General features: G+C 51.7%; 1 protein-coding gene across 1 annotated transcript in view; it reads right to left on the bottom strand.

Annotated features, from left to right (window-relative positions):
- The window catches only part of PLXNA4 (plexin A4), a 401265-nt gene that overhangs the window by 330678 nt on the left and 56929 nt on the right, over positions 1–13658 (bottom strand). Inside the window, exon 2 of the mRNA XM_079785801.1 lies at positions 8140–9404. Coding sequence (XP_079641927.1) covers positions 8140–9324 — 1185 coding nt within the window. The 5' untranslated portion in view covers positions 9325–9404. The remainder of the gene's footprint in view (positions 1–8139; positions 9405–13658) is intronic.

The following is a 13658-nucleotide window of genomic DNA, read 5'->3' as shown; positions in this document are numbered from 1 at the left end:
CTGAGCAGAGCGGTCACAAAGCAGCTCCAACTCAGAATCCCGGGGTTGATCCCATGACCTTCTCGTCCTCATCAGCTCAGCTGATGAGAGCCCCATATTCCCCACTCTGATGAGCAGAGTGGGCCATGCCACCATGACCAGTGCAGTAGGCTGGCCAAGCAAGAGCATCGGGACCCAACTCCACTAGCCCAGTTCTGCGCATGGTCGCCACGCTGGAACTAGTCCAGTGGCCAAGCCTGGACCATGGGCACTACCAGAGAAGGCATTGGGAATAGTACCAAGTAAATCCCACTTGGGTGCTGCCCTTTTCCTTTGGTACCTGAGCTTCCGTGGTCCCCAGTGACCACCTGTCAAGGGCAAAGAAATCCCACACAGCCCATCAGTCCCAAGTTCCCACTCCCCTCCCAGTCTCCTGCAGACAACCTCGGCCGCCACTAGGCCTGTAATTGGAGTGGGGCATGCCACGATGATTGAGTTTGTGTGTTTTCTGGCAGGCGCTGGGAAGCACTGGCCTGCTCGCCAGGCTGAATTATGGGGTAGGTCATTCCCTTGTTAGTGCGAATAAATTTTATTAGCCCCACTCTCGTCGCCGAGCATCTTCCCCTCTTGCTCCTCAGGCCCGTGTGTGAGTCTGGATAATGCTGCCTGCCTGTGGGATAAATCAGCTGAACAAATCCCATTATATTTTGGAACACTGACAGAGACACAGTAATGACACCCAGACCAGGGAAAGATGTGGCTGTTCTCATGTGTGGATGGCATGTGGGGCCCATCCACTAGGGGCGGGGGATGTAAATTGAGTGTCCAAAGGGACAACTCCCTACACTGTCTTTTTCCCCTCTCCACTAACTTTGTTAATGAAAAGAAGCAAGTGCCCTGAGCCCACGTCTGGTCATTCCCTTCTGTCTTGCAAAAACGAAGGGATGCTAACGGCAACAGCAGGAAGAGTCAGGCCTGAAATGTGTCCTCTCCTTCAAATGCCTCAGCTTGGCATCACCACATGTGCCTGATGGGAAGGGTGGCAAATGGGCACATTCCAGGCCTGAGATACTAAGCATAACATCTGGGTGAGGCACAGCCCAAATATCTCTAAATCAGATACCAGTGGAGAAAAGATATAAGTGTGAAATCACAACAATATTAGTAAGTCCCTTTCTATCCCATCCTGTGCCTATTATAACCAAAGGGGAATATGCAGATGGTGCTACGAAGCTGTTTAAGTGTCCTACAGATAGAAGGTGCTCGGTGTCTATCATTATTTCTGAATGTCCATGTATTTCTCTTTCCATAGGAGTCTCGGCACACTTTATGAAAGGGGATATCATTGTATCATCTCCTTCTTGAAAATGACGTGTAATTCAAAGCAAAGGGGAAGCTGCTCCCAGCCCAGTGACATCTCAGGGGCTGGGACTGGCTCAGACCCAAGGTCCAAACTCTCAGACCAGGATCCAGGCCAAGACGCCACCCTGTGAAGATGGCTGGAATTGAAGGAAAGGTCCAGAAATGCAATTCTAGACTGTTGCTGATTGAATGAGAAGCTCAACTGCCAATTTGGGGAGAGATCGCACACTGTGTGGGGTGTTTGCACATACATGTGTGCAAGTGGGAGAGAGATCTCCTGTATTAGCTGCTGCATGTGATGTGGGGGTGTGAGGGAGAATAAATTACAGACAGAGAGAGCTAGAGGGAGTCTACAAGATGAGAGTACACAGAGTGTGAGTGTAAGTGAGACAGTGAGACACAGCAGACAGACAGAAAGGAGAGGGAAGACAGACACCATGAGAAACTGAGTCGGTATCCAGACAGACAGAATGTGTGTACACACATGAGTGTGTTGTAGGTGTGCACACTCCCATGTCAGGGTTGATGAAGTAGATACCTCGGCATTAGGTCACAGCACTGCATGGCCCACATCCTGACCCGCCACTCGGTATACCCCACACTGTGGTCTCTTGGCAGTTCTCTGTGCTAGCATTCTGCATATGGGATTCCTGGGTCTTGACACTCTCCCTGATGACCCGATGGGCTCCAGGGTGGCATCATGGGAGGACACATCCAGTCGAGGAGGCCAACCTCAAGCCCCTTCCTCTCATTCGGCCCAGGATACCACCCAGGGTGCAGCCACCATCCTGTACCCCAAAGCACCATGCGTACTTGACTGGCAGTGACTTTCACTGCAAATCCTGATGGCCAAACAGGAGGTGGGTGTGCTTTTCGCCTGAATACCTGGGACAGAAGCCATATCCAGGAGAGAGGGGAAAGACTTGATTCTCTAAAGCAGGTGTCCTCAAACTACGGTCCGCGAGCCACATGTGGGTGTTTTTGCCGTTTTGTTTTTTTACTTCAAAATAAGATATGTTCAGTGTGCATAGGAATTTGTTCATAGTTTTTTTTAAACTATAGTCCGGCCCTCCAACGGTCTGAGGGACAGTGAACTGGCCCCCTGTTTAAAAAGTTTGAGGACCCCAGCTCTAAAGCGTCACGCTGTGATAAGGTAGCCCCCCAAATGCTAAACTGGAAGTCAGGAGTACAGGGGTCAGTGGGCTGTGAGGGGTAAGTGCTTGGGCTGATGTGAGAGGAGCTTGGTGATATGTGCTCTCATAGGGACTTGAGCATGAAATAGGGCATGCATGTTTAGTGTGCCACAATGTGTGTGTGTGTGTGCATGTGTATGTGCACGCGCACACATGCACGCGCGTGTGGCCAATGCAGTGGAGATAGAAAGGCCTGGGGCAGCAGGAGGGGGAGTTCCCGGTCTGTGACAGGCCTGTGGCTGAGCAGAAAGAGAAACCTTGCTCAGAGCCATAAACAACAGGATACACCCATCTACTCAGAGCTGCCCTTCCTGCTGACAGGGAAAGAAAACACCCCAAGCAGACTGGCAGAGACCAGCACCCGGAGCCTGGGATGACCGTCTGCCCATTCCGGATGCTCACTCTCGTGGAGTTTCAGGATCCCAGGCGCCAGACGAACCTGAGTGACCGTCCAGGCTGGGATGGGGGGCCAGCCTGAGTCCAGGAGAATGACCTTGTCCCCTCCCAGGGCCACTGTGCCTGAGAAACAATAAATATAAGAGTCAGAGCACCCATGAATGGGGTTCTTCTCCTTCACTAGTCCTCACTGTCGGGCATGAACTTGAGCTTGGGGATCAGCACAAAGAGCTCAGCCCCTGTGCCTCTGTGCACCTGGTGGGACTGGCTGGGCTGACAGGCAACCCCCAAAGTCAGACAGGCACTCGGCCTCACAGTGGTTTCCCACCATTAGAAAGGCGAGAGGCTCTTCTGGTTCTTGCAGTGTGGGGAGTCCCATAAGCACTTAATGCTCTAGTGCCAGGGTTGTAAATGTCCTGCGATGCCCAGACAGTGAACTGCCCCACCCCGGGTGCCACCAGCACACCACTGAGAAACACCGGTGGAAAAGCAGCGGCTGAGAATTAGAATGGACAGCAGGGTCTAGTCTACCAATTACATGACCGTGAGAGAAGGACGTGACTTCTCTGTTGCTCCATTTCCTCAACTGGACAGGAAGGCGCCCTTTCTACCATCCCGAGCACTGCTGAGAGGATGAAGGAGGCGATGAACCCCTTTGTAAACGTCAAGCACCATGCACACTCCTGCAGTGGGATTATCAGGCTGCCGCTCTCTGCTCCCACTTACTGGGCTTGGCAGGTGTGAGGCGAAGATTCTGGATAAGAGTTTCTGCCCCCAAAGACCTACATTTTCGGTTGGAAGGTCACTCTAAGTTCAAGTCTTGAGGGGAAGATTAAGAAGCTGATTACTGCATCATCCAGCCTCAACTGCACGAAAATCACTTACTCCCAGGACCACGGTCATTATTCCCATCACATAGACCATGACAACCTGCTTGGGTGCATCTCAGTCTTGGACTCTTGGGCCCCTGGAGATCAATATCATTTCATGATTCTTGGCATCCACCAGCTATGAGTACATGGCCAAAGGCCTAATAAATGCTTCATCCCCTCATCCATTCATTCACCCATTTGGAGACTGAGGCTGGTTTTCTGTGAGGTTATCCCAGAAGGCTGGAGAAAGGTCGAGGAGGAACAGATAGCCATGCCTGGGGGACTTTGGGATGCCCAGCCACGTGGCCCACGTAGTAAGCAATAACCTTGGCCCAGCCTGGCTGCCAGGTCAGGGGTGTCAGAGGTCCCAAGAAAGCTCTGGGAGCTGTCACCTTGGCCTGTTTAGGGTCCTGCACTTGACAGAAGCTACAGGCTATGTATGGGCTCCTCACCCCAATGGTCCCCTACAGGACCGAGAAACACGGGGACGCTTTCCCAGCCTCTACACCCAACGCCCACTCAGGGATTTGCTTTGGCAGCAGGCACTGACATTCAAAGTGACAGTCCCACGAGGAGGCCCTGCCCTTAACTCTGAGGTGGGCTCAGCCAGCTTTCCTGATTCACCTGCAATACAAACAGGGAACTCTCTGGGCACCTGCAGAACGAGGCTCCAGCCTCACAGTCCATGGCTTCTCCCCCGCCAGGTCCCCAGGCTGTGGCCCACCACACAGCTCCAAGAATGCCCAGTCACACAGGTATTCTCTCCCAGCTCCACCCATCAGCCCTGAACATAATCAAAGGGCAGTGGAGACCTAGTGAGGGGTTGAGGGGGCCCAGAGCTTACACTGCTCCCTGCTCTGAGTTTTGGAGGCATGATTTCAGGGGAAGGAGTGTGGGTCCCAGGAAATGGGAGGGATCAGAAGAGCCTGAAGGACATCCCAGGGTACACATTCTAGCTTAGGGAATGCTAACAACAGGAGCACAGGGAGGGGGGTGGGGAGGAAACAAACCACTACTCACACCCCCTTTGCAAGCTCTGAGATGTGACTATGATAAATCCCATAGGAGACCCCGACCCTGCAAAACACAAGTCCTAAATCCAACCTCCTAGGCCCGTGGTCGGCAAACTGCGGCTCGCAAGCCAATTGCAGCTCTTTGGCCCCTTGAGTGTGGCTCTTCCACAAAATACCACGGCCTGGGTGAGTCTATATTGAAGAAGTGGCGTTAGAAGAAGTTTAACTTTAAAAAATTGGCTCTCAAAAGAAATTTCAATCATTGTACTGTTGATATTTGGCTCTGTTGACTAATGAGTTTGCCGACCACTGTCCTAGACCATTTTCCTACTGCTGACCCGCCACAGGAGGAGGCCATCTGAGATGGGTTCCATTTTGCAAGCCTCAAGGGAATCTTGGACTGGGAGACAAAGAAACTCCAGAGTCCACCTGATCCATCCCTGCCTCCAGGCAGGAGGGGAAAAGAGGAGGGACTAACAGCTGCGGGGATGGGTGGAGGAAAGGCTGTTTGCCAACAGTGTGCCGACAAGGGTTCCTCAGTGGGACGCTGGGGAGCCTGTCCTGGCTGGTGGCACGTGAAACATGTGTGGTCTGAGCTGAGGCCAAATGAATTGCAGCTGAGAGCTCCAGAGCAAAGTAACCTGAGGATCGGCCGAATCAAAAGAAACTGATACTGCGCGTTAAAAGCCGGCGTGACCTTTCAGACTGGCTGGGGAGACAGCCCAGCCCTGTGCGCAGTTTCTGGCCTCCTCCTTTCTGCTCTCAGCCCTGAACTTGCCTCTAACTTGAAAGGGCTAATTAAAGCCGAAGAAAAATCAAAAGCCTGTTATCTGGCTCCATTACTCCAGTCCTGGCATTAGTCTGTCTTGCAAAGCTGTTTCCCTCTGTTCTCTCCAAGGCCACTACGCGGTGTTGGGACCTGCAGCTCTGCAGACATCCATGATGAACTTGACTTTTTATATTGTGGCAGGGAGCAAGGGTGGGGCACACTCCTGCCCGTGGGCAGCCAGGCTGACCCCTGCAGCTGGTTTTACTCCCCAAATGACAGTTTAAGCAAGTGCTTTACAAACGAACGTCTACAAAAAAAATAGCCAACCCCTCTGACCTCAAAAGAACTAGTTTAGTAAGCACACAGCATAAACGTACCATTTTCTAACCTAAGACATATGTGTGCATGCTTATGAGGGTATTTATTGTATACCCTCATACAATAAATGTTTGTACACATGTGTCCATATGGATATGTGCACATGTGGTGCTAAGAGAGGAAAGAGGATTATCCTCAAGGGTCTGCCATTCCCCCGCAAGATGTATGACCTTGGACAATTCATTCACTTGGTTGGGCCTTGGAATGAAAGTTTAGACGAGGGGTCCTCAAACTTTTTAAACAGGGGGCCAGTTCACTGTCCCTCAGACCGTTGGAGGGCCGGACTATAGTTTAAAAAAAACTATGAACAAATTCTTATGCACACTGCACATATCTTATTTTGAAGTAAAAAAACAAAACAGCAAAAACACCCGCATGTGGCCTGCGGGCCATAGTTTGAGGACGCCTGGTTTAGACCATAGGATCTCTAAGAGCTGTGTCCATGCCAACATTCTAATGCAACTCCCGGGAACTATGTTTGAGTGTGTAATAAACTTATACACAGCCCAGCATCTGGACTGTCATTCATTGCCTTCATTTGGGAGCAGTCCATGGCCCCCAAGTTCATAAGCCTATTTTATAGACTCTCCTGAGTGGGTTAGCTACTGCCCCAAACCAGAGACTCCAAAGGATATGTCACCTGCTAGGGCTCAGCAGATACAGAAGGGTCCCCTCGATTATCTGGGCTGGCAATGACAGTCAATTGTTGCTGCCTTCTTTGGCCCATAGTACCTCTCCCATTTCCTTTGTGACACCAGGGGTGTCCTGGATTTCAGGGCCTCCGAGAAGGAATGGCATCTTTTAGTTTCAGTGCAGGCACCTGGAAAACTCACCACTGGAAAGCAGTCTAAGCCTAAAGATTAGGGCACCGAAGACCAAATTTTGCTGAGTTCTTCCTTTCTCCTCCCTCTCCTCTACCCCACCCCAAATCCCAGTGACTAGAGAAGCATGCTGGGTGGAGTGGGTGCCAGTGCCCTCCGAGATCAGCTTGCAAAGTGGTATGAAGGGAAGCTTAACTTTTACATAAACCCAAATGCATTTCCTAATATGGAATTCCACCACGGTTTGACTAGACATCAGGATCACATCGATGCAAACGCACACTTCCACCTGATGGGTGAACTTTCCTTTCCTCATTAAGATTACAGGATAGATTTTCTCCAACTAGGTTCATAACTTTTTAATGGGACCATAAAAAGAAAAATGGAAAGGAGAGTGATATGGGGCATAGGTGATGTCAATAGCTGAGCCATCCAACTCAGTTGAAGAATGATTTAGAAAAACATTGGACCATTGGGAAGGTGAACAGAAGTCGAGCCACAGAAAGTCACAAGCGTTGGGTCACAAGTGGGTGAGGCTGTGTCACCAGTTGCCCCTGTATCACCAGCAAGGCAGCAGCCTGAGGTACAGTCTGTCCCTCAGGCCCACAGGCCCTGGGACGGCCTCCTATACCAACCCTCCCTTCGCCCTTCCGTCAGTTCCCCCAGCACAACTGTCACTCGGAGCTCTTCCTGAGCTTCCCCCTGACTTTGTAGTCTCTTTTGTGGAGCTGTGGGCACTGAAGACACTTAACAAATACAGTTTTCTCAGCAAGTCCTGCCTTCCCTCTACAGTATGTTCGCTGGACTCTCAACCCTACTCTGCTCTCATTGTTCATTTTCTAAAGATGTGCCAGGGGCTGAGACCATAGCTCCCCTGAAATTCCCCATCTATCTCAAATGCAGAATGACGGACACCGTTGCTCCCAGTAATGGTTTATTCCCAGCTCCCAGGAAAGTGATTCACTGTTGTGGTTGGTAAGAAAGTGGGCACACACCTTGTCCTACAGTACATGATAACTGGCCTTCAACCATGCCTGGTGCATGTGACATGTAAGTAACATAATCCCCGCCTATCCCTAGCACTCCCTCCAATAGCCAGTAAGCCAATATGGAGTAGAGAAAAGTGCCCTGATGGGAAATCTACATCTTAACTCCAGCTCTGACTTTTATAAGCTCAGTTGCATAGTCACAGCATGCTTGAGCTGGTGAGGATCTGAGTCCAGTGAGACGCAGAGATGGGATCTATCTGTCCCATCTGCTAAATGGCATGGATGATTCAGACCCCTCAAAGGCCATAGGCTAGGGTCCTCCCTCCTCACCTCATCATCCCAGCCCACAGGCCCTCCCTTGACTCACCGCGCTGCTGCAGGGGATGTCCTTCACCTTGAGCCAGGCCAGGTCCAGCGTGCCCTCGCCCCGGTAGCAGGACTGAAGCCGCTCCTTAATGCGGTCATTGATCTGCTTCAAGATGAAGATGCAGAGGGCTGACTCATCCAGGGATTTCATTTTCCTCTTCTGGCCCTTGGAGAAGACAGTGAAGAGGAGGTCGTCCTCTGGATGGACTCCAAGGGTCTGGGCGAGCACGGCCCCGGCTTTGGACAGGTAGGCAGCCTGAAGCAAGCGGTACTCCACCCCGCTGCGCTCACAGCCAATGGGCACCTCCACATAGGAGTTGAAGGCGGTGTCCTCCTTGCAGAGCCTCACGAGCTTGGATGTATAAACCTGCTCCTTTGTGGTGGAGCCTGGGGGAGACACCATCTCAGGCTGAAGGGTCAAAAAGTAGACAAAGTTGCCACTGCTGAAGCCATAGACGTAGTAGATGTCAAAGTCGGGGATGACGGTGAAGGTGTCCGAAGGGATCTTAATCATCGAGGCCACAAACTCATCGTGGAAGACATATGCGAACATGCCGTCCGCTTCTGAGTTCTTAGTCAACTTCCGGCTGGAGATGGTGGGGAAATACTCTGGCTTCCCGTCCACTGCCGTGGCAATGAAGAGCTTGTCGTCCAGGTTGCTGTAGGAGACGATCACTCCAAAGACAGAGCCGCTCTCGTTGACCCCCGACAGGTAGTGCTCCTTCTTGTGGAAAGGCTCCCCCAGCTTGAAGAGGTCCTCCAGCCGCAGGAGCTTGCAGATGCCTTGATACAGGCTCCCGCACGCAATCAGCCTGTTCTCCTTGTAGTCTATCAGGAGCATCTTGTTGACATTGTTGGTGGTGGTCAGCGGCTCATTGCACGTCTGGACGATGCGGGGTGGGTAACAATTGGGATTGTCCTCGTCCGGCCCTGTCTGGTGGGTCACCAAGACCTTCAGGTCGCTGGAGAGCTTGTAGATCCGGTTCACGGCGCCCAGGTAAATGTGCCCTGTCCTCCTGTCCACCACCAGGTGGTTGAAGCCCTCCGCTGGCTCCCCGCGAAATGTGACAAAAGACCGCTTCTGGGATGGTGGGGGCAGCTGCCGGGGCAGCAGAGTGGAGGAGCCCATCCCCACCATCAGGAGATGGGACAGCAGGCAAGTCCAGTTCCAGGGCATGGCTCTCATTTCAGACGTGAGTCCTCGTGGCACAGTAGCACTGGTGAAGCGTCCTCCTGGGCGGGCCAGGACTCAGGAGTGGAGGGTCCCTGTGAAGAAAAGGAAAGGTGTGATGCTGGATGACAATGACAGCAACTCAGCTTCATCCCATAGCTTGCCAGGGGGGTCCCCAAAGTACTCTGCTCACGCTGAAATAGATAACTGTACTGGGAGAAGCTAGAGGCCAAGGGACATGGTTGCCATGGCTGTGGGACAGCGAGAGTTGGTGACAACAGCCACAGGAGGGCATTTCAGCAACAATAATAGTAAAAATAATAGTGAAGCTAACAATGATAATAGTGATGATAATGATGAACAGCCATTGACTGCCGAGTGCCTGACTGTACCGTAACTGTCCAGCACCTTCCAGAGACAAATCTTAATCTTCAACTTCAACTTAACAAAACTCTCGGTGCTGGGATCTTCCATCTACCCTCCAGATCCTCTGCACCCGGGAGGCTGATCTGCATGGAGGTACATCCATGGTCTCCTTGCCCTTGGACCTGCAAGGTGCAGCCAGCGGGGAGCAGGGCAGAAGGCTGGAGGAAAGGGGAGGGGACTGGAGGAGCGGAGGTGGGCTGCATGCACTGGCTGTGACCCTTGTCCACAGGTCACACACAGTGCCCTGGTCAGCCTCTCCACCCAGACTCTATCTCCAGGTTCGGAGAACCACCTGCTGCCCACCTCTGTTTGGTCCTATAGGGGCCTCACTATTTCCACCCCTACCACTGTCCTGCCTCTTAAGAGCCACACTTTTGCCAAGAGCCCCTGTATTAATCTTTTTACGAGCGAGTGAGTTTGCATGTACTGTTTCTTGCCAGGACCCTGACTCGGAGACCTCTAAAGTTAGTGGTATTGTTATTCCCACTTTATAGCTTGGAAAGGTTATGTAACTGGCCAAGCTAAAAGTGGTAGAGGTAGATTCAAACCTGGCTGTACAAGTCCATGGCAGATTCTCATCTTCACTACCAAACCATCTCAGGTTAGCCAGACACAGATGGGGATGTACCCTGGTTCCTTTTATTCACAGCACAATAGTTCAAACAACATTGTCCATTGCCGCCTGGCCCTCCAGGTCTGCACCTGCTGCAGGGGAAGCTGCTCCTGTGTCCCTCCCCCACAACCTGCTGGATGGACGGTGCATAAGCCCAAATGAAAAACCCTTCTCATTGCGGCAGTAACCAGGTCCTCTGGATACACTGCCCGGCTCTGAGCCTCAATGTCCTTTTAATGAGGCAAATCTTGGCTGCCTCCCACAGTGGGCCCTCCTCTGAAAGGTTCTCATTAAAGGGAGTGGACAAATGCTTTAAGAAGTGGGCGGGAGGGATATAAATAAATAACTCCCCATGGGACAAAACAGCTATCCATCCTATTGGTCCCGTTGATGCCTACCGAGATGCTTTCTGCATGTGAGCCCAGAGGACAGCTTCATATTGCTTACAGTTGGGGAGAAATCGGGGCAGGAATGGCCTACATCGTATTTGGGGGGTGTCTCCGTTTGTGGCATTTGTGTTATTCACACCCAAACATGTCAAAAATAAGGTCACAGGAAGAGGTAACTGTTGAGCAACAGAAACCCCTCCAGCAAAGAAAGAGCATGAGGTTAGATGGAAACCGAGAGAACAAAGAAGGCAGGCTTGACATTGTTAGCTCAACTCCCAATGAAAACACAGGTCTTCCCCAGGAAGTATCAGAGGAGGACTCTGGCAGATGGTGTACCCCACAACTGACAGCAGTCCTGCACGTCGAGGGCCTTCATTCATCCTCTCCATGTGGAAGATGCTTGCTCAGGGCACCGTGAGACATCCCAGACACCATGGAATCCAAGGACGGCTGAGGCTGGACCGGGCACCCACCCCAGGAACCGGAATGACTCAGACAGTGAAGAGCTAAGTGGCAGACCACAGAGTGCTTCGGCAGTTTGCATGAAGAAAGTGACTTCTATCGTGGAGTGAAGGAGCATGGAGAAGGCTGTAGGAGGCCTTGGGGAGGGGGTGACATTTGGGCTGAGCCATGAACTTGGAAAGGACATGCAGAGCTGGAAGGGAAAGGCCTCCCTGGGGAGGGGCCAGCATAGCATATCAAACAGGATGTATGCCGGGAAGGGTCTGTCTGGAGAACCCGCTTCCTGAGAATCAGATAGAAACAGGGCTGGAAAGAGAGAGCCACGAGCTTTGTTGGGAATCCCTGCAAGGCTGAGGCTGAAGTGCATGGAATTAAGTAAAGACACTTAAAGGAAAGAGCAAAGGCCCCCAGAAAGGAGACTCCACACTCCTCTCCATTTAGTCTCTGCAGAAGGAACTGAGCTTGGAGCTGAGAGCTGTGGGCTCCCTGAGGCAGGGAGGCCTGCCTTGCTCACTAGTGTGTCCATAGCCCCAGACCAGCACCTGGCACACAGTGGAAGGTCGAGGACTGGCAGAAAGAGAGGCTGGAAGCAAGGAAGAATGTCACTACCATTTGCCACACCCCAGGCCCCAGGCCAATGCTGGCACGTGGACTACCTCACCTCCTTTAGCATCACAGCTCTTCACTGGGCTCCATACTATTTTACCTGCTTCTCAGGTGAGGAACCTTCAGCTCTGCAAAGGCATATGGCTAATAAGTGACAGAGTTTGAATTCAAACCCAGGTTTGTATCACTGTGTCTTTCTAGCAACATGCAATTCCAGAGCCCAGCATACAGAGTACTTGGAAGCCTGTTTTATTTCAGATAAATCCCCAAACACAGAAATCCAGGACATCAGCCAGGAGTACCTCCCTGGCGGCTCTGTAGGTGAAAAGCAAAGCCCCTGGGACCCACAGGGCAGAACCTGGCAGGTAATACCCATCAGGTGGGCCCTGCTGTTTACCTCTAAAAGCACCACTGACTGGAAAGCACCTGGCATACATAAGTGCTGAATAAATGATCATTGTTGTTGATGAGATTTAAGTAAGAGTAAAGGGATTAGGATTATGATGGCGAGATGGTACCTATGTACCATCTCAATTAGAGTGCTGAGGAGTCCGGATGGTTCATCTCAAATTGCCTGCACAGATCCAATCATCAGAGAAAAATCTAGATTTTTTTTTTATCTGAAAGAGGTAATCCAGTTTAATGATCCCCAATCCCTGATTTTAGAGACAAGGGAGTTGAGATCCAGAGAAACGAATGACTTGCTAGAGGTCGCATAGTGAGGCCAAGGTGGGGTGGGCTTAAGCTCAGGTCCCTGGACTCCCTGTCTAGTGCTCCTCCCACGACCCATGGATTCTTTCCTGACTTTATCTGAACCCACTTCGGCATCTGCTCCCTGGCCTTTGGAGGAGCCAGCCCTTTGGGTGCCATCTGCTCTGCTGGCTCTCAGAACATCGCTGCCCACAACCAAATTACAGCAGGTCCAGGAGCCCTCGTTTCAGAGCTGGAGCAGGTGCAGGTCAGGGCTCAACACCAACCCTTGGGAGAGGACTTTTCGCAGTCCCTGTATCAGAAACTGCCAAGCACCCTAGAAAGTGTGCCTGCCACGCCCCTCCTTACTGTACACACGCACAGACCCACAAGCCAATCTGCAGTTCTCTGGTTGGTGAGAGGCGAGATGAGAAAGCCTGTAATTATGAATTTACTGAGCAGAAAGGTGCCAGGCCTCATTCTCCATCTTCTATTAGGCACTGAAATGAGACACAGTTATGCATCTCAAACACTTACCGCCCATATCTGATGCTGAAATCACTGCGCCTGAGAGGGTGGGGGACCCGCAGAAAACAATAACGTGTGATAGGAATAAGCAGCCGTTCGTTTTATACACCACGAAAGGGACTGATTAGGAAACAAACAACAGAGAAATAGAAGAGAAGGAAACAGGCCAGGATGTGGGCTCCAGCCTGCCTCCCTGGAGTCCCCACTGGGGATGACCCAGCCTGCGAGTTGTCCTCCTGCCCCAGCTCCAGGCCCCCTAGCAGAGCGGCCAGGCCCAGGCCCCAGCTGCCTGAGGCCGCTCCATCTCACCAAAGCTGGGGCTTCCAGGGTGGTTTCCACTCCAGGACACCAATCCTCGTCAGTGGTGACCCGACCTAGGAAACCCTCAACCCTGCCCACCAGCTCTCTCTCCAGTTCCCAATTAGTAGGTTTTCAAACAAAGCCTTAGAGGTACCATTCAGTCCAACCCTGGTTCTTAAAGACAAGCAATGGGACCGAGTCATCTCCAGATTGCCCCAAAGGACTCACCGAATCAGGGAGCGTGGGAAAGTGGTGAGAAAGCAGCAGAGCTCAATGGCTCTGAATCAAACCCAAACACACTCCAATTTTCCCTTCTTTGAAATCAGATTTTAATT

This window comes from Cnephaeus nilssonii (assembly GCF_951640355.1).
Source record: "Cnephaeus nilssonii genome assembly, chromosome: 12".
NCBI lineage: Eukaryota > Metazoa > Chordata > Mammalia > Chiroptera > Vespertilionidae > Cnephaeus > Cnephaeus nilssonii.
The sequence above is the reverse complement of the archived record's forward strand: the minus strand, read 5'-3'. Positions and strand labels throughout refer to the sequence as shown.